This window comes from Carassius carassius, chromosome 14, assembly GCF_963082965.1.
Source record: "Carassius carassius chromosome 14, fCarCar2.1, whole genome shotgun sequence".
Lineage (NCBI taxonomy): Eukaryota > Metazoa > Chordata > Actinopteri > Cypriniformes > Cyprinidae > Carassius > Carassius carassius.
In genome coordinates this window covers 2,904,127-2,925,328 of record NC_081768.1, presented here as the reverse complement: position 1 = coordinate 2,925,328, position 21,202 = coordinate 2,904,127, and the positions used below count along the sequence as shown (strand labels likewise).

Sequence of the window (21,202 nt, the reverse complement as noted above, 5' to 3'; positions counted from 1 at the left end):
AGCACCTTCCAAAAAACACTGCTTATTCAACACAGATATATTTCACGGGTTAAAGACTGCAGGAACACCCCGAGAAGAATTCCCTTTATCTTGGCAATCACTTCAAATAAGAAGGCGCTAGGAAAGTTTCTCAGACTATAAACATCTCATCAAATCAGCAACCCCAGTTCCCCTCCGGCCATCTTCGTAACAGTCGTGTTTGTTTTCGCATCTGTGTGGGTCCTGAGCGCCATGTTCTTCTGGTTGTGAACCACTCAGTGAGTGGATGGGAAGTAGGATGAGATCTGGAAGTGTGTATTGAGTGAGCATGAGGCCGGAGTGTGCTGGTCAGTTAACGGATAACTGAAAGAAAACAAATGTGCATGCTACTTTGATCATGAAGGTCAACTAAGATGGACGGTTGATCTATTTAACACTGTTTAAACAAATCAGATCATCCAATAACAGTTCAGTCCAATATCATATTGCTTAGTTAGTTTTAATTAGATTTTACCCCATTTCTGTACAATTTGCACTATTGTATTAAATGTAAAAAACCCATGCTCATTGTAAAAATGCGCCTTTACTTACATTTTTGCTCCAAAAATGTGCCTATACATACAATTCATTGCATTTCCAGCTGAAATGAACACTAGTGGTAGCAAAACAATTTAATTCAAGTTTATTTGTATAGCGCTTTTCATGATACAAATCGTTGCAAAGCAGCTTTACAGAAAATTAAGTTTCAACAATATATTTAATAGTAGTAGCTTATCAGTGGTGACTGTCAGTTAATGTACATATGGCAGAAATGTATGTAAAAGTCACACTTGAGATGTAAAGCGTTCTGGTTCGAGTCACGTATAAAACATGAATCAAAACACAACACAAAAGAGCTCAAATGTTTAGTGTAGGTGGTACATTAGTTTTAAATGCAATAAGTGCATTATCCTTTCAATGTCACTCAACAGACATTTCATTTCCAAACTGCTGCGATATATACAATAACCAATGTAATAAAACATTGCCAGATTCACATTCATTGTGCTTTTAGAGCCACTCACTGGACATTTCACTTAGAACGGGTCACAACGTGTGCACAGAACAACATAATATCGTTTTGCAGAAATGTTGCCAAAGGCATGTTTTTTTCTCCAATGAGCCTGGGCTTAAAGCAAGTATATCTATAATAAACATTTTTCTCTTCTTTTATTCCAGTTCTTCCACTGAAATAATTGCAATTGCTTTGTCTTTTTCTTAAGGAACACGTGTAATGGTGCCTCAGAAATTGGCCAAAATGTTGTAATGAAATTGCACCAATGATGAATGGCGTTTAGGTAAAGGTTTTGGAACAGATGTATTCTTATAGTCCACTATTAAACATATCCTTCAGTGCAATAAACCCTCATTCAGCAGATAATCAATTGACAATTACTCTAAATAAAGATTGTAATTGCTTGTCCTAAATATAGCTTTGAATGGGCTCTGTGTTGCTTCAACGGAAATAGCATAATTACTGTATTTAATGAAGCTTAGAAACATACTAGAAAGTGGAGAATTACCTCCCATAACAACTGAGGACAATGCCTTTTTTAACTTTACCAGTAGTGAACCTCAATGAAGGCTGTAAAAAGAGAAGAAATGATCTGCAGTACAGCCAAAGAATTGCTCAAAATATGCTTGCAATTATAAAGATCAAGACCATTTCGTAAGCGATAAATAGTTTTGTGTCTGCGAGCAGATGAGTAAATGTCTAGTCATGGTACTGTGATATCATCTGACCCCCGTCCACAAGAGTCACTAAACATTCTTCATAAATTGACAACAGACGGAAGGTTTAAAGAAATAGTTCACTGAAAACTGTCAAATTCTGCCATCATTTACTCAATCTTATGTAAGTTCCAAAGCAGCAGGACTTTTCTTCTACTGTGGAACATAATATAGTGTACGATGTTTAGCAGAATGTTCTTGTTCCACAGAAGAAATAGTCACATAAGTTAAAGGCGGTTCCCCCAAAATGGAAACTGTCTGAAAATGTACTCATCCTCAAGCCATTCAAGATGTAGGTGAGTTTTGTTCTTTATCAGAACAGATTCAGAGAAATGCAGCATTCCATCAGTTGCTCACCAATGAATCCTCCGCAGTGAATGGGTGCCGTCAGAATGAGAGACCAAAAAGCTGATAAAAACATCACAATAATCCACAACTAATTCACACATGACCTTAAAGGATAAATCCACTTCCAGAATAAAATTTCCTGATCATTTACTCAGCCCATGTTTTCAAAGATGTTTATGTCTTTTTTTTATTCAAATCGCAAAGAAATTAAGTTTGTATGAGGAAAAGATTCCAGGTTTTTTTTTCTCATAGTGGACTTCAATGGTGGCCAACGATTTTAAGGTCAAAAATGCGGTTTCAGTGCAGCTTCAAAGGGCTCTACATGATCTCAGCTGAGTATTAAGGGCTTTTTCTAGAGAAACGATTGGTCATTTTGTTTATTTATATATAAACATATATACAAACACACACACACATACATACATACATACACATATATATATATACACACTTTTTAACCACAAATACTCATCTAGCATTAGCTCTGCAGTACATATGCAGCATGTTAAATGCTCATGGGGCAAGTAAATTATCAGGACATTTTCATTCTGGAAATGGACTTATCCCTTAAGGTTTTTGGAGTGAACTATTCCTTTAACCACACCTCAGAGAAACGAACACTAGTTCCCTCATACCAGTAGCAATATTTCTCAAGGGGGGCCCTGCGGGGGCTAATTCTATATGATTCATGTAAACTCAAAGCTGGGGCCCCAGGACACGCCTCGTTTGCTCTTGTGTGCTCTGTCAGTATACGAAGACACAGCACAAGCAGGAGTGGGTGCATTAAAGCCACATAAACCGCTCTCATCTCTCCACCACAAGAAAGGAGCTTCAAGAAATCTCTACACATTGAATCCTTGGCACAGCCGCTCGGAAAATATTAGCCAAACCATTCATCATTTCTATCAAAATACCTCAGGAGCCAGACTACAGATGTTTAAATTGATTGCACAGTAATAATAATAAAAAAACAATAATATTGTCAGCTGTCCATCACATAAAAAAGCTCATAGTGTGATGCATATTTACAAAAGGAAAAGTGTAAATCAATCCGTTATCAGTGCTGAAAATGAGTGTTAGTATGACGGTGTAATGTGAAAACAACAGGATAAGATAACAGCTCTGTTTTTGATTATAACTGGGAGAAAAGTTATTAAAAGTGACCAACACATGGCTGTTAAAACATAAAAACACACAGGGTTTCAAATACTGACCGGTCCAATGTCCATGTTTAATTTCATGAGTGATTTCAGTGGTACAGTGGTTCGGGTTAAACTAACTGGAAAACACTCCTGCTGATTTGACTGTGCAGATGGCATCTTCTAGCTGTTTTACATTTCAGTTGGTGCTGTCAAACACTAGCACATCTGACACTCACACAGGATATAATGATTATATGTAAACACATTTACACTTCCCTTTTTACAAATACAAAAGAGCTCTAGACACGTTTTAGAACAAGTTCTTTAGATTACTTCTGGTAATCCATACTTCTTCTGGATTCTTCAAGATTCTAGAAAATGTATGAATTTAAGACATCATATGTATTCGTATAGCACAAAACATAATTGTTTCAAAGCAGCTTACAGAAAATCATGATGATGGTTAACATTTACAATATTGTCATGAATTGCAGTCAAATTAAGTAGATTAGAGCTTGGAGATAATAAAGTTTACATTTTGTGACGATGCAAGCAATAAAGTCTTTAAGATTTGCTACAGTTTATGGTATTTATCACTATATGCAAGCATACTGTATGCAGATGCTAAAGGAGTGTAAAAGCCAGGACATCAAGGCTGAAACCGTTTTCACACACAGGCCATCAGGCTTGTGAACGAAACCCATCTGCTGCTCCCCCAATCACTGCAGACATACTATAAATTACCCTGCATCCTGCCTACACTCATACACACACATAATGCAAATAACATCAGAGACTACAGAATACCTCGGCATACTTTCTGCACATATACACCCTTTTCAATGCACAAACACACACTTTTTCAATTGCAACAACAGGGACTCAATCTGCATCTAAAGGACTTTGCACATGCATGTCTTTCTTGTTTACATTGTGCACAGTGCACATTATGCATGCAATAAATTTGTTACTTGCATTTTTCACACTAGTAATTAGTAATCTTGCAATTTTAGTAACCTTTGAAATTGCAATTTGTAATCTACATAGATATTTTATCTTTATGTCCTTAACTTTTTGCCATATGCTGTTTCTTAGTTTTCTATACATATGGCAATAAACTCTTGAATCTTGTATGCTGGTAAAGTCAGATACACATCCACCTACAAATAAAGTGCTGGATGATAATATAGTTCGATTTTGCAACGATACAAGCAATAAAGTCATTAAGATTTGCTATATGATATATAATACCAGCATATTTATACTGTAGTATGTCTCTGGAGAGAGTAACTTTTATATCCAACCTTATATAAAGAGCCAGATAATTATATAGCTACTTTTTGTGACAAAAAGGAGCAGTTAAGATTTAGTATTTAATGTATGTCACTTTATGTGAGCATAATAATATATATATCCAACTTTATATTTAGAGCCTGAGAATAATATAGTCACATGTCAGAATGATTTAAACAATCACATAGCTGAGAATAGCTTTATATTGTATTTATAGAGCTTTATGTGAATTTACTGTATGAATGAGGGTTAAGTAAGATCTACGATGTAGTTTGGATATTGGTGAGATCATGTGAGACACACACCTCTGCCGAGGTCCATCTCAGTGCAGCGCTGCTCTGGGTTGTTGCGGATCCGACACTTGTATATGGCTCCGGGTGACTGAACTGAACTGCTGAATGATGAGTTTGCTCTGGGAGCCCCGACCACAATCCTACAGACGTCAGGAGAAACACACTGTCACTGTACATCACCACACAACTTCTGACCTCACAATACTGGTTACCTGAGACAACAGACAGAATATGGTCAATACAAAACTATTCTTTGTTGGTCTTTGTTTTGTCTGTAAGGGTCAAAGATGAATAATAGGGCTGTCTAATAAGTGAATTAGCACTGGAGGTGGTTGTGCCTTGTCATACTGTCATGGTTTGGCTCTACAATTCAGTGATGCAAAAACTAGGTTACATCATTATCTCCACTGAAGCAAAGGCAATGATTTGGGCACTGGCCAGTGTTTCCCTTTAAACTTTAGCACAGCCCTTGGAAGAAAGTCTTAACATCTGCACAGTCACAAGAGATTTTTATTTATTTATTTATTTAGCTGCATGTTTGGAATGTAATTTCAAGAGTTGAGTTACAAAAGAAAGGGAAACCATCGTTGGTTAGCCTGAGTTGTGTAATGCAAAAGAATTGAATGAATAATACATTGTATTAGATTAGACAACAAACTATCAAACCAAATGTCATTGTCCAAATGCAGAAGGATCTTTATTCCATATTATTGTACATTTTTGCTCAACTAGGTTTGAAACGAATTTCTAATAGATTAAAATATATGCAACTCGGTTTGACATTTTATCATCTAACGCAATAATATACATGATAAATTAAAATTAAAATGACAATTCACGCAGAAAACGTAAATAATTCACGTTTCTAAACGTGCAAAAAGTGAGTAACGTTACTCTAGTAGTTATTTATAACTTCATTATTTATTTAATACAAAACGGTTAAAATTTTTTAATTAAGATATTTTTTATTTGATGTACTGTGCCAGCGAGCGTCATCAACGTGATGACATTTATCGATTTTATTTATCGAGATAGCTAGAGGTTTTTAAAGTATAGCTTACATTTAGACCACTTATTTAATGATCCATATATCATTAAGAAGATTTCAATGACCACAAATGTCTGTCAACGCGATTATGTTCACCTGATGCTCGAGAAAAGTGTCGTCTACCTGAGGAGGAGGTAACCTTGGCAACCGAAGAGCGCTCGAGCTGATGTACTGATTGTTCATTATCAATTTATATATCATACAACTATTGTTTTTATATAGTCTTAGGATAGTTAAGCATTGGCTTACTGTACCAGGCGCCCCAAAAGACCATTTGAGTTGCGTGAGACAAAAAAAAAAGTTCCTTTGAAGACTCAGACCGCCTTTAAAATCATTGTAATGTTCGAATACTAATTTTCACCATTTAAGCATCTATAAACACGCATAACTGACTGTATGCATGTTAATTCTGCCTCTGATTATGTACTCACCAGCGTGTGTTGTCATGTACGTGCTCCAGGACTGAATATCCAAAAAACGTCGCCTGTGGTCCTCGGAACACCAAGGTGTGTTGCAAGTCAATGTTGAAGGAATAAGCCAAAGAAACCAAACACAAACACATAAAAACATCCAAAGCGCGTCTGTTCCGCATAAAAAGTCCCATCATTCTGTTGCGCATCCTCAGTGCTGATGAGAACTTTATAAAGCTGTTAAATCTGTCTAGTTTTCACAGTTAATGGGGGAAAACTACATTTATACAACTACACCACGTCCTTTTCTTAAAGTTGGGAATCAAACACAGGGTTTGAGTTTGTGAATCGGAGGTTTGGGTCAGGACAGCGCTCTCATTGCATGCTCTTCTCTTCTGCTGCTCAGTCTGTTGCGTCTCTGGAGTTTCTCTTGGCATTAAAGCGCCGCGCTCGCGCTGACGCGTGTGTTACGCACGAGCATCACATTTCACATTACAACAGCGCCGCTTCCACTGGCGACACCTAGCGACCGCGCTCAGTACTGCAGCGCATTAGTTTAGCATACTGTCTGTGGAATAAGTTTGGTTAAAAGTGTATTAAAGAGTATACATCCTTTTCTATTTAAAAAGGAGATCCTTGTTTTTTATGGTTGGTTAAAAGATAAAATGGTGATTTTTATAGAAATATATTCTGTTATGTATCAATCTAAATAATTATATGTGTGTATTTATTCATATAAATATATTCACATATAAATACTGTTTTATGGATGGCAAATGTAATATTATTACTGAAATCTTCTTAGTAAATAGTTACACTACTAGTAATATTACTGTAACTAGTTAGTTACTGCCCAACACTGGCTGACACTTAAAAAAAAAGTGAATGATTATTGCTTTAATGCTTTTTGGGGTGCATTTAAAAAAAAGACTATCACTAGCTTGCTCTATTCTTTTTCTATTCTATCGGTTTTCTTTTTATTTATTATATTATTTAAAAGCCCATGCTACATGTACTGCGTTTAGCTAACTGAGACTTGTTATAGCACTTATATTGCATTGCTCTTTTTGTTGTTTTTGATTGCTTCCATTGTCCTCATTTGTAAGTCCCTTTGGATAAAAGCATCTGCTAAATGACTAAATGTAATGTAAATGTAAATGTAAAATCATGGTAAATGACTGTGGTAATCATTTAGTACCACAATATTGCACATTTATACATTAATTGGCCAGCAGTGACTATATTATATTGAGGATTAGGTTGATGCTTAACCAGTCTTACCCGACAACTGAAACATAGATCAGTGTTACAAGAGCTTCTGCATGCAGAGAGAAGAGGATTTTTAATGTACTGTAAATAAAATTTTATTAGTTGTCTTAAAATTTATTAACTGCCTCAAAGTGCCTTATGACAGATTTATAGCCTTTTTTTTTCCAACAATGATTATATACAATATGAAGTGTGGTACTAGTTAGTCAGTTTCCCCCGAAAATACAGTATTAAGTTACAAAAACATACTAAACAATCAGCATACTATGAGCCGGCGTCTTTATATCGTACATGTGCCGTGCAGATAGTTCAAGGGTAATTTCATCTAACCTTAAAACAGAGAAAAACAGGAATAAAAATGAAATAATTCAGGAAGAAGGGAGAGAATCGACCAAACTGAAACTTACAGTCAAACTTATTGCACAAGTCATCAAATCATAGAAACGCAGCTTTAAAGAAAGAACCGTCTACCCTAAAAAAAAATTAAATGAGAAAGCAAGAAAGATCCATGTAATAAATTATTTCTGGCAAGCTACAAATTTAAGAATATTCTTTACATTTTCTCTCAATTTTTTAATCTAACCAAATTCCCTTATACCATAAACCGTACACACACACACACACACACACACACACACGGAGGGAGAAGTAGAGCTGGCTCTTTCAGGTCAGTAGCATCTCTCAGCAGCAGCAGCAGCAGCAGCGGTTCTGGTTCCATCTTACCGGAGCCAAGGCTGTAAAACAGAAGCTCAGTTACTGCAAGCAGATGCATTAAAATCAGCAGCCAAAAACAGCAGCGACTGCATTTCACATGCAAAAATAAAAATAATCCAAATAGCAAGTAGAAAATCATGGTTCAAGGCTGTGATGTATAGTACAGTTTGAAAGAAATTCATACTTTTATTCTGCAAGGATGAACTAAATTGGTCAAACATGGCAGTAAAGTAAAGAAACATATTTCTATTCTGAACCAATTACGAGTTTGGGACTTTCTATTCTTAAAGAATCCTGAAAATAAAATGTACCAGTTTTTTCCACCAGAATATGAAGCAGTGCTGTTTTCAACACTGATAATCAGAAATGTTTCTTGAGCAGCAAATCAGTATATTAGAATGATTTCTGAAGATCATGTGACACTGAAAACTATAGTAATGATGCTGAAAATACAGCTGCTCATCATAGAAATAAATTGCATGTAAAAAAAATAAAAAATAAAAAAGCAGAAAGTTATTTTCAATTGTAATAATATTTCAGAATATTTTAGTTTTTACTGTATTTTTGATCAAATGTATGCAGATTTGGTGAGACTTCATTCAAAATCATGAAAAAAAATCTAAACGGCTATCAAAATTGTTACAGAAGTGTGATTTCACGAGCAAGCAATTTCAATTGGAAAGGAAACAGTGACCACACCGCAGAAATCTGATAATTAACCATCAAATATTCGATAAGAAACACATATGTGCTTCATTTAGCATCTGATGGGCTCCCTCTCTGCACATGAACTGCAGGCTGAGCATCAGTGCTTACTGTACGTCTGAGACGCCTGTTAACATAAGGAGAGTTACAGAGAGTCTTTGAAGCACACTAAAGACACACTCACCAGCACACGGGAATCCTCATGCTCCAGAACCTTCTGCGCCTGGTCCGGAGGAAACTTCAGCATGGATGTTATAACTTTGGCCATTGTCTGAAGAAACAAGAAAAACGAGATGAAGCTGAAATTCTGCATTAAATGTTACAGTATTATATTTTCATTTTAAATGGAAGATGGTCCCAACTGATTTCCATAGTATGGAAAACATTCAATGGGGACCAGAGACTGTCAATGATCTTTAAAACGATTACATTTGTTCATCAGTCATGTTCCCCATTTTCTCTTAACAGGTCTTTATTCAACTAAACAAGTCTCATCATAGGTTGGTCTTAATAGGAAAACAGCACGAAGGAGTGAACACACATTGTAGAAATGTTTATATACTATTATAGTAGCTATTATTTTTAATTTTATTTCTATAAATATACATTTCTATTCATTTTATTTTATTTTAATTTCTATAAAATTAATGAAAAATTCTAATAAATGAATGTTATAATTTTTTCACATTTTATTTTTGTTTTTATAATTTAACTTTAGTTCAACTTTTAGTCATTGTATGTGCTTTTATAATTTTTATCAATTGTTTTTACAGAGAGAGAGCATGCACACATACACATATATATATATATATACATATATATATATATACATAGAGAGCTCTCTGATAGGGTGGCCTGTGTGATGTCATAAAGAGTGTTTATTAGCAGTGAGGGGGAAACGGACTAGATTTGCTCATTAGGGTCCTGCTAAACGGACACAAAATGACGCTGGTGGGAGTTTTTAATGGGAATGAATCATTTTACAGGCTTTCATCCGGACTCCCCATCACACTTATTTACTGCATCCTTCCTCTAACAAACGCCATTATTATTATGTGGGGACAAACTGTGCATTGTGGGAGATAATATGAAAGTTTTACAACATGGATATGCATAATTATTATTTTAAACATAGTTGTTTATCCGTAAAGGGTCTTTCCTATGCAGTAGATTACAATTTGTTCCCGTAAAATAGATATATTAAGTTGTATATATATATTAAATTATATATATATTTTCCATCTAATATTAGTAATTCATTTTATTTCAGCTTTATTTAAACAAACAAGAATTTCAATAGTTTTAGCAAACAATAACAACACTGATCCACTTACATAAGCAAACCCATAACTTTAGATTAATATTTATCACTTTAACCATCCTTACCATTTATTTATTTTGTAATAAATTAAATAAAAATATATATTGATAAAGTTTCTAACTGCCTAAATTTGGGCAGCATATATTTCTGGATTTTCTATTATACTTAATTTTTTATAAACCCATTGACCCCAAAACAGTCTCTCCCCGAATGTAAGTGTAATAATAACCCCTGAAATGTACCTTTGTCTCTCTTCCCATCATGTACTCAAACATGACCTTTCTGAGGTACTCGAATTCAGTCGGCTCGCTGAAGGGGTCCGCGCTGTTGTGTGACATATCTGTAGAAACAATCAAACAGCAGATTCATCATAATCCTTATCAGAGAATCTAAGAGCATTAGAGATATTAAGCTCAGTTTTAGAAGAAACAGTTGCTTTCTTTTAAAGCACAGCTCGTTCAAAAACTTGGCTGGTCCCTCATTCACTCCAGTTCTGCTGAACATAATCAAAACCAGAGCAGCCAGATGATGAACTTATAAATCAACACCAACCATCATCTTCTAAGAGTTGATCCAAGAGAGTTAGACATGATGCAAATCACATGATCAGATATGAAAATATGTGCATTGCTACAAATGCAACTAGACTTTTAGATTGAACATGTTTACCATGATGTATATATATATATATAAAAGGCATCGATGATTCCATAAAGACCCTCTAACTTCCATTTAACAAAAGGTTCTTATTGTGGAAAAAGGGTTTTTAGACTATTAAAATGTTCTTCACACAAGGAGAGAAAAAAAAGTGGTTATTTAAATTGTGTACTGAAAGGTTCTTTGAGGAACCAAAAATGGTTCTCCCGTTGCACTGTTATGAAAACCCCCCTTTCCAAAGCTCTATTTTTAAGCATGCAGAAGAAATTATGAGTCCGAGTTTAATACCTCAGTTTAGAGGGTTGCTTCAAATCTGAAGTATAAGCTTCAGCAAGAGTACATCTTTCAGAATGTGTGCTGGTGATTGAGGACAATTTTCCCTTGCTTTGACATCAATAAGATAAGCAAGCCTTCATACACTCAATACATTCATTACGTGGCAATAATCAGCCTGTAAATCACTTCCAGCGGCTGTAATTAAGAGTGCCGGCTCGCAGCAGCACTGGAGCACTGTAAAGACAGCATTGTGGCTAAACACAAGAAGCTTAGGCTCAGTCGAGGTGGGGGCCTTTCCGTTTTCCATCCTGCGTTTAATGGATAAAGAAGTGAGAGCAGAAACAGAACAGGAGACGTTGAGACTGTGAATGAACAAAAACCAACTTGAGTTTAAAAAAGAAAAAGCAAGTCATAAAGCTGGCGATGGGCGGGGCAGGTTTCTGTGCTGTTGATACCATGGAAAACATGACGTGAAGAGAACAACACAACATTAACCAGCCCAGCTCAACCACTACACCCAACTCATCACATAAAAAAAACACAACTGTTTGTGTGTTAATTGGGGAGAAGAACACAATTTTGTACCTCATGAAAAGTGATGCATTAGATGGACATGATAAATGACAAAAACACTTTTTTTGCATAAAAAGGTTTCTTTTCTTTTAAGAAATGAATACTTTTATTCAGCAAGAATGCACTGAACGGATCAAAAATGACAATAAAGACATGTTATGATCATTTCGAATCAATGCTGTTCTATTTAACTTTTTATAAAGCAAAGAATCCTAAAAATTGTATCATGGATTTCCCCAAAAAAGCAGCACAACGGTTTTTAACATTGATGATAATAAGAATGTTTCTTGAGCAGCAAATCAGCATATGAATCAGAATGATTTCTGAAGGATCCCGTGACACTGAAGAAGTTCTGCTTTGATCACAGGAATAAATTACATTTTCAAATAAATTAAAATATAAAACTAGTATTTTAAACTGTAATAATATTTTAAATTGTACTGCATTTTCAATCAAATAAATCCAGCCTTGGTGAGCGAGCAGAAGTGGGTTCTATCAAAAACATTTACACAATCTTACCGACCCCAAACCTTTGAACAATAGTGTACATGCTCTTGCTAAAAACAATACGCACATGTGGTACACATCATAAGCATCACAAGCGCCCCAGATGTGCAGTAAATCTTCAGTAACATCTCATGGAAGTGATGTAAGGATTAACCAATTTGTTTTTTTAAGTGAAACTGACTTTTGCATTACAGTATCTAGCGTGCACAAACAGCAAAGGAGGTACAACCGATCAGTCAGCCGTCCTGCTTCATTAAACATGTGAAGGACTGGCAATTAGCAGGAGCCGTGTCTCTCTGGAAAGCCCATTTAACCAGAGCTGAGTGCTTGACGGAGAGAGCTGGAACTCAAGGTGTCGCTGAACACAAACAGGCCTTTGATCAGGAAGCATGGAGAAATGAGGGGGTAATAAATAACCCGACCTGTCCAACTGACCCCAGATCAGCCCAGCTGGGCCAACAACGATCGGTCTCATCTCCAGAACAATGCAGTTTGAATGATACAGAGGGACTGGTTTACAACCGCCATTAGCACATGCTTAAACTCCATTAATAATACAGAAATCAATGCAGAGAAAACAAAGCACCACCATGAATCATTTCAGTACTCTATCAAACATATAATTAAATACAGGTTGTTTATGTGGCATTTCCTGTCTCTTATGAACGAATAATGATTAATTTTTGGGAGGCAGTCAGAAGGTCTAAAAGACTTCATAAACTACTGTCCCTTTAATGTAGAGGCCACACAGATAAGCTGAAGAACAGAGGAGAAACGGATGGGTTTGTTTGTGTATGAAGACGGATTGCTTAGCTTCATGTCAAAGATGGAGATATCTTCAAAGGACAAAGTCATCTGGAAATATATTCAGAAGGATTATTAATGTGGTTTATGGGCAGAGAGAGGCTGGCTCCTGTCCTTAACCTAGTGAGCCACCTAACTAGATAGCATTGTGAGGCATCAAAGACACACTCCCAACATGAAGACAAATTCAGCATTGCAAGTATATTTTGTAGATTAAGCAACTGCAGAAAGCATTGCAACAATATCTGTGAAAAAAAAAGATTTATCCAATAAGATTGTCAATTTAACTAGAATGGCACAAAGGACAAAACCGATAATTATGTACGCATTATGAATTTTGTGCTTACTGGGGTTTCTTTTTAATTTTAGTAACTTGTTCATGTCAAATTGTGATGAAATTGAGATTCCAGTCAAGTCTTTCAAGGTTTCTGTCTTTTAATGTTCAAGTAATATTTTGGGATATTATTACAGTTTCAAGTAACAGTTGTCTATTTGAAGACATTTTAAAATGTAATTTATTCCTGTGATGCAGCGCTGAATTTTCAGCATCATTACTGCAGTCTTCAGTGTCACATGATCCTTCAGAAATCATTTTAATATGTTGATTTTCTGCTCAAGAAACATGATCAGAGGTAAAACCAGTTGTGCTGATTCATATTTTTGTAGATACTGATAAATGTTATTTTTCAAGATTCTTTGATGAATAAAAAGTTCAAAAGAACAGCATTTATTTGAAATCTTTTGTAAAATTGTAAATGTCTTTAAAGTCACAATTTTATGCATCCTTGATGAAAAGTTTTTTCTTTCTAAAACAATAGTGAATGTTTAAAAACAAGGCAAATCGCTTTATTTTACGCTTTACAATTTAATTTTATATTGTTCTTAAATAACTAAAAATACCTAAAAATAAAAATGGAGTCTGCATGTTCACACCCGTAACTCAAAAGGTGTTGTTTTGATGCTGATGTTGACACTGCTCTTGTCTTTAACAATGCAAGTATAAAAGACACAGCAGATCTTTGAGACGGCCGTCTGAATCTGGGGTCGTTCGTGGGAACTGGGGAGAAATGCAGTCTGTGAAAAGCATTAGCTTCAGAGATGAGCTCTTTATTACACCAGCAGGGAAGGGCTATGGAGGGGCAGATTTTCTCCTCTAGCTGCCCATATGTTTAAGCTCTGCATATGTGTGTGATTGATAGCAGGGTGTAAAAGCACGGCTCTCCTGTGATGACTGATCGCTCGGAGCTAGTGAGAGTGAAGGTGAGGTTTATCTGCCAAAGGTCAGTGTGCCACATCATTCATTAACCTCTGGGAGTGACAGGAGATACTTGACAAGCATTTTACTGTCACTAGGTGGCTAAAACCCCCAAATTCATATTACAAACAGATAAATAAGACAGTAAATGACATCTGGATAAAAGCTGGCTTTAGAAACATTGTTCTGCATGACCATAGCTAGACGATATACCATTCAAAATCCATCTTTAAAGAAAATGTTAACGGTTATTTACCTCTATATGAGCTTCCCAGGTGAGTCACCACTGTGGCTTTATGGGAGCGTCTTAGTTTATCTTCTAGTGCATGAATCTGAAAATAAAGAATAGACATATGTAGTGCAAAACTGATCTTAAAGAACTCAAGTTGGTGTTTATATATGTATAAAAGTTTTAGAAATTACATAAGAGGAAATATGCATAATACATTTTACATTAATGCATTTAGCAGACTGTAGAGGATTTTTTTTTTCTTTCCTGAAAATGCTAGTTAAACCAACTAAAACTAATTGTCTTTGCTCACACAGGATAAAACGACTTCGCAAAAATTACACTTGTGGTCAAAAACAAAAAAACGAATCTGCTTATAAATTTCTAATTATGCTAATATTAACACCAAATATTGAATTCAATCTTTTTATCAACTGGTTTTCTTTCAATTAGCACAGGTTTTGTAATCAGATCAGTGAAACCGACAATCAATCAAACCGTTTCGAAACCTGTGCTAATGTAAAGAAAACAAGATGGTAAAAATATTGAATCCAAGATTTGCTGATAATACAGCATGATGAGAGATTTGAGCAATTTTTAAAAGGCCAGTCATTTCTGATAAGTAACATCGAATTAGGTTAGGATTTTCTGTAAACTCCCCCTTCACTAGCAACATATGGCTCAGGGTGAAGCCGGGTTATAACAATAAAGGCACATCCAGTTTGTGCCTCCCCGTGTGAGTTTGCGTTTGTGTGGGGCGAGAGTAACAGCATGAACACTGCTGTAACTGTTTGTAAGGGTGAAATAAGAGTAAACAGATGTGCGGTGTAATGAATCTAATCTTATTTCGGTTTTACACAGCTGGAGGAGTGCAGGAGCTCTGGGAAAGTGACTGTTGGTAAACGCTCCTCTCATTGCCTTCTATTTTGTATTTTGTGTGCTACTTAAGTTTTGCCATTTGCTAACACTTCTTAGGCCTAAAACATACTATGTGCAAGCATGCAAACACACAAGCATTTCTAGCTTCTACTATGGTCAGTTTTCTTGTTCATGTCAAGCATGAGAATCCTGCTGAGCAAGCTGAAGTTAGTTAAACTGACAATTATTATAGCTAGTTAGCAGTTTAGTGGTTCAGACACCCAACAAGCTAAGCTCTCTGTCTTGTGTAACTTACCCTGTCGTGGTATTCCTGCTCTTTTAGCCTGGCCTCGCTCAACATGGTTGTCTTTTCTGCAAGCTGAACCTTAATGAACAAAGAAAAAGGGGTCAAAAATATAAACAAGTGGAAAGTGAGAGCAACATCTTGAGGAACAAAACTCTTTTTTAACTTTGCGTTAGTCTCTTCTGCTCATTAAAGCTGCATTTATTTGATCAAAAATACAGTAAAACCAGTAAAATTGTTAAATATTTTGTACAATTTGAAATAGCTATTTACTATTTGAATATATTTTAAAAATGTAATTTATTTTTGTGAAGCAGAGCTGATTTTTCAGCACGATTACTCCAGTTTTCAGTGTCACACAATCTTTCAGAAATCTTTCTAATATGCTGATTTGACACTCATAAGAAAACATTTCTTATTACTATTATCAGTGTTGAAAGCAGTTGTGCACCATTTTTATGGACTGTGATTTTTGTGATGAATAAAAGCATAGCATTTATTTGAAATATCTTCTGTAACATTATAAATCTCTTTAAGATCAATTTAATGCATCATTACTGAATAACAGTATGAATTTCTTACTGAAAAAATCATAATATTGAACAGTCATTACACCAATTGATGGGAATATCAGAAAAATAAAAGGAAATAAAACCTACCTTTAGCTCTTCAAGACCCTGAAACACAAAACAGAATCGGCAGGTCACATAACTGCATTATTATGCAAATATTAACATACAAAATTTTTTTTCTGAGTTGCGTTTGCCCACAGACTTGTGACATCAGATTGCAAAAATGCAGCATGGGCTCCAGAGGTGCACAGTGAGAGAGCGCTTTGTAACCGCACCGAACACACACGAGGACCACTTTATCCTGAACAAGGCTCAACTTTTTGCCTCTTTCCAAGCATGCAGTGCTCGCCTGAGAGCGCCACCATGGCATAAATCTAACCTCTCAGGATGCTCTCTGAGGGGTTAATTGAGAACAGAGACTGTCTGTTTAAGGCCTCTTTCTCAGGGACGCATTCCAAGCCTTTTCAGGAAATTCATTCCTTTTTTCTATTCTGGATTGAGACTATTATACTGCAATTTAAAGTCTGAAAATGAAGTCTATTATGTGACTACAGTCTAAGACAGCCCCTTGTAAGACTTGGCTGTCCATGTTAACTTCTTATGTTAATATCATTAAATTTATCACTGGCAACCAGTGTTTGGAATAACGGCGTTTAAAAGAACGGCGTTAGGTAACAACGTTATTTTTTCAGTAACGGGGTAATCTAACTAATTACTTTTCCTGTCGTTACAACGCCGTTAACATTACTGGACGTTAAATGCGGTGCGTTACTATGCATTGATTGAATAAACTGTATAATCCGAACACAACCCTGGCTCAAACAGCGTGTGAGGAGGTGGGTTAATAACGAGATAAGCCATTATGATTGGCTAAGGCAGAGTCATGTGTTTCATGCTAGCCAATCAAAGCCAGTGTGTTTACACACATGCCAACACACGCGCCAACGGTGCCACACACACACACACACGCAACAGCTTCGTAGCAGCAGCAGAGATGTCGAGTCAGGAGCAATACGATGAAAAGTTGGCATGTTCAAGGTGGAGATATAAGCACTACTTCAAATTCATTGTGGTCAAAGGCAAGAACGTGCATGTAATGTGTACATTATGTCCAGGAGCGAAGACTTTGTCAACATCCGTTGTAAGCAACTCTAATTTAATGAAGCATCTCACAACGACACACGCATCTACAAAGCTAGTGGCCAAAAACCATTTTCTTACAAAGATAATACTTGAAGTGCAGGATAAAACTCTTGCTGTCTGTTGACGCGAATAAATATCGAAAGTTATGTTGAACACCTGCTGTTCTACTCATTTCAACTGACTTGTTAAAACTGCTAAAAAAATACAAATTCTTTGACATATAGCAACTTTTTTTTTTTTAAACAGTAACGCAAATAGTTACTTTCCCTGGTAACGAGTTACTTTTATTATAGAGTAATTCAGTTACTAACTCTTCAGTTACTTTTTGGAACAAGTAGTGAGTAACTATAACTAATTACTTTTTTAAAGTAAAGTTCCCAACAGTGCTGGCAACACATTCACCTGATTTGACATTTCAACATTTTGATTCTGCGATTTACATTTATATTCATTTATTAACCAGATACTTTTATCTTACAAATGAGGAACACTACAAAGTTATTCATGCAAAAAAAAAAATTATAATAATAATAATAATAATAATATATATATATATATCATATTTATTGGAAATAAATATTTTATTTAAATATAATATTTATTTGTATGTTAGATTTATTGATGAAGCTCAACAAACATGAAGTATAACTTGAGCTAACACTAATGCTTCAAGCTGATGACAAAGATAGAGAAATAAAGTCATAAGATTTATTACTTTAATTATGTCTTTCAGTTTTTTTATCAAATGTACTCTTTTATTTAAAATAAAGAAAAATACTTTATATTATATATATGTGGCCCTGGAACACAAAAGCAGTCTTGAGTCTCTGGGGTATATTTGTAGCGATAGCCAAAAATACATTGTATGGGTCAAAATTATCGATTTTTCTTTTATGCCAAAAATCATTAGGATATTAAGTAAAGATCATGTTCCATTAAGATGTTTTGTAAATTTCCTACTGTAAATATATCAAAACTTAGTTTTTGATTAGTAATATGCATTGCTAAGAAATCATTTGGACAACTTTAAAGGCTTTTTTTAAAATAAATTAATTAACATATATACTCTAACATACCACTATATATGATATAAACCTAAAAATAATTTGAATTAAAAAAATAAATAAATCGGATAGTATGTTTAATTGGAAATTTTTTTTAAGAATTCTATTTGCATAAAAATAACAACTCTAATTTGAATGCATATCCATTTAAAAACAAAAATGAATGGCTCCCAGCAGGACATGGTGTGTAAACAGTGACTGTACCTGAGGACCGCTGAGACTCCTCTGCTGTAGCTCCTCTAACTCCTTCTGCACCTCCCACACGCGGTCGCCCATCTCCACCTCACGACTCTACAGGGAGAACAAACTCTTGAGCAAACGTGCACTTTCTGTCCAAATCATTTTACAGTGCTGCCATACTGTATTCATTTTCAGGTCATAAACTTGGATCTTAAAACAATTAGATCTATATGATACAGAAATAATCCTATCACAAATAGTTAGCATACTTCTCTGTCAGGATGGAAGTAAGCAGCATAAGGCCTGCATCATTCCCTACAGTTCTAGGGAGAGTCTGAGGTGCTAGTTGACTGAGGTAAGTGTTTCCTGATGATACACAAACTATTAGCTGAAACCTGAACTTACTGATTTTATGTGGGGGAATTTTTAGCAAAAGCGATAAACTCCTCAGTAAATTCTTCCTCTTCCTGTGACTTTCTATAAAGTTGAATGTATAATACATCTGCTGGTCATTAACTCACAATTACATTCAAAAGATACAGTTTCACATTATTTTGCCGTACCTGAAGGACCTGTTCGTAACGCTGAACCATTCTGTTCAGGTCTTCTTCCTTCTGAGCAATTGTTTTCTGAAGCTGACTGACTTCATCTCGTTCTATAGTTATAAGCTCAGCTTCAACACCCTGAGCTTTCTCTGTGTGGAAATAATAAACGGGAAAGTACAGTAAGAAGGTCACCATGAAGTTACAACCACTGAGTGTAAACCACTCATTTCCAGACTGGATGCATTAAATGGCAGGATTGAAAACACATGGTAAACCAATCATGAATTTCAAATTTCATATTTCCTGAGGCCAGTAAATCAGCAAATGTGAACTATGAAAACACAGTTTTTTCATGTCCACAGTGCTTTCCAAGAATTTTGTACTTGATCTTATTCAGTATTTTTAACAATATTTTTGTTTTACTCAAAGGAGTACTTCATTCCAATGTGAAAATTCTGCCTTATACGTCCTCACATTGCTCCAAAAGCAATATGATTTTCTTTGTTCCATTGAACACAACAAAATGTCAAACAGAATGTTCACAATGCTCCTTTAATACAAAAATAAAATAAATAAATATGGACCAATGCTGCCAATTTTTCACTTTTGGATGAGCTATTCCTTTAAATATATCTAAACGACCTAATACATACAATTACACTGCATTCCACTCCAAAGAACGCCATGCCATGGTATTATAGCCATCATAGCAGTGTCCAGAAAACAGAACTACCATGCATGAGCAATAAACAATATATTTGTACTGTAGAGCCTAGGGTGGGCGATATGACCAAAATCTTACATCACTTCTTTTTTTTTTTTTTTTTTTTTAATTTCAGAATTCTTGCCATCAGTATCAATATGACGAAAAACTAAGAAAATATTTTTTCTAACTCACTGATGACAAGTAGATAGTCAGCAATTAAATAAGAATTTGATTACAACCAATAGAAAAAAAGCAGTGCAACACATTGTATAAATTAAATGTATAAAAACAACGAGTATTCTTAAGAGTGTGTAATTGAATATATATTTATTATTTTTAAAGTTACAAAAGTGATTTAGTCAAGAGCAGTGAGAGATTTTCTCTCTTTTGTTGCTTGATACACATGAATGACAGACAGAAGGAATATTAGACAGGTGTCACTTTAAGAGCTGCCCAGATCCAATATACCATCTTTCTCAGCTGTTTGCTTTCATTTAAGACCAGTCAGTGAACTACGGCTCTGTTTATTAAATGCCGCTTCGTGCTTCTGAAAGCACGTGCTGGAAATTTACTACTAATCACAGAACCGGCTTTACTGATGAGATGCGCATGAAAATCGCATTCAATTATTTGCCCAGCCCTAATTTTGACACATACAAGTGTGTGTATTTAACTGTTCAATGCCTATAAATTGGCAAAAATAAGTCTTATCAATAAACCAATGCTCTATGAGCACCGTGTTCTCATGCATGTGCCACTCAGAGATCACATGCATATAGCGAAATTAGTTCTCTTTCACTGCTGATTGCATTTCAACGGCTTAAAATCACTTGTTTTTAAACTGTAATGCTTAAAATGTGTGTAAACGTTTTTGTGACCACATAGCACAGCAATGTCATTGGATCGTGAAACCACGATAGAGACGATAGTTAAAATTCCATAGTTCGGTATATCGCCCACGCCTAGTAAAGCCTGAAAATAGTTCTAGGACGACTCTAGGAAATAAGTTACATGTTCCTCTTACCAATGGTTTCCTTCACAGAACCTTCCAGTTCCTTTTCTTTCAGGGCCATCTGAGTATTAAACTCCCTCATTAACTGCTTAAGAGCAGAATTGTGTTTCAATTCCATATCTTCCATTTCAATCCTGAAAAGATCAACCATGTGAACCCTGATAACAATATTGTAGCATAAAATATGCATCCTTATTTACAAACGGTCTTTAAAATTGTCACAAA

At 35.4% G+C, this 21,202-nt stretch overlaps 2 protein-coding genes across 6 annotated transcripts in view; both read right to left on the bottom strand.

Annotated features, from left to right (window-relative positions):
• Positions 1 to 6,755, bottom strand: part of LOC132156722 (integrin alpha-9-like) — an 84,262-nt gene extending 77,507 nt beyond the window's left edge. The window contains exons 1-2 of the mRNA XM_059565705.1: positions 6,305 to 6,755; positions 4,838 to 4,965 (exon numbers count right to left, since the gene is read on the bottom strand). Coding sequence (XP_059421688.1) covers positions 4,838 to 4,965; positions 6,305 to 6,492 — 316 coding nt within the window. The 5' untranslated portion in view covers positions 6,493 to 6,755. The remainder of the gene's footprint in view (positions 1 to 4,837; positions 4,966 to 6,304) is intronic.
• Positions 6,756 to 7,631: 876 nt separating this feature from the next.
• Positions 7,632 to 21,202, bottom strand: part of LOC132156721 (golgin subfamily A member 4-like) — a 37,886-nt gene continuing 24,315 nt past the window's right edge. For 4 of the 5 annotated variants that reach the window (XM_059565700.1, XM_059565702.1, XM_059565704.1 and 1 more), the window contains exons 16-24: positions 20,990 to 21,111; positions 19,278 to 19,408; positions 18,739 to 18,825; positions 16,415 to 16,432; positions 15,768 to 15,836; positions 14,621 to 14,696; positions 10,535 to 10,632; positions 9,156 to 9,242; positions 7,632 to 8,286 (exon numbers count right to left, since the gene is read on the bottom strand). In XM_059565700.1, the coding sequence (XP_059421683.1) occupies positions 8,272 to 8,286; positions 9,156 to 9,242; positions 10,535 to 10,632; positions 14,621 to 14,696; positions 15,768 to 15,836; positions 16,415 to 16,432; positions 18,739 to 18,825; positions 19,278 to 19,408; positions 20,990 to 21,111 (703 nt within the window). In that variant the 3' untranslated portion in view covers positions 7,632 to 8,271. Of the gene's footprint in view, positions 8,287 to 9,155; positions 9,243 to 10,534; positions 10,633 to 14,620; positions 14,697 to 15,767; positions 15,837 to 16,414; positions 16,433 to 18,714; positions 18,826 to 19,277; positions 19,409 to 20,989; positions 21,112 to 21,202 lie in introns of all 5 variants that reach the window. The other variant, XM_059565701.1, reaches the window with a different exon arrangement.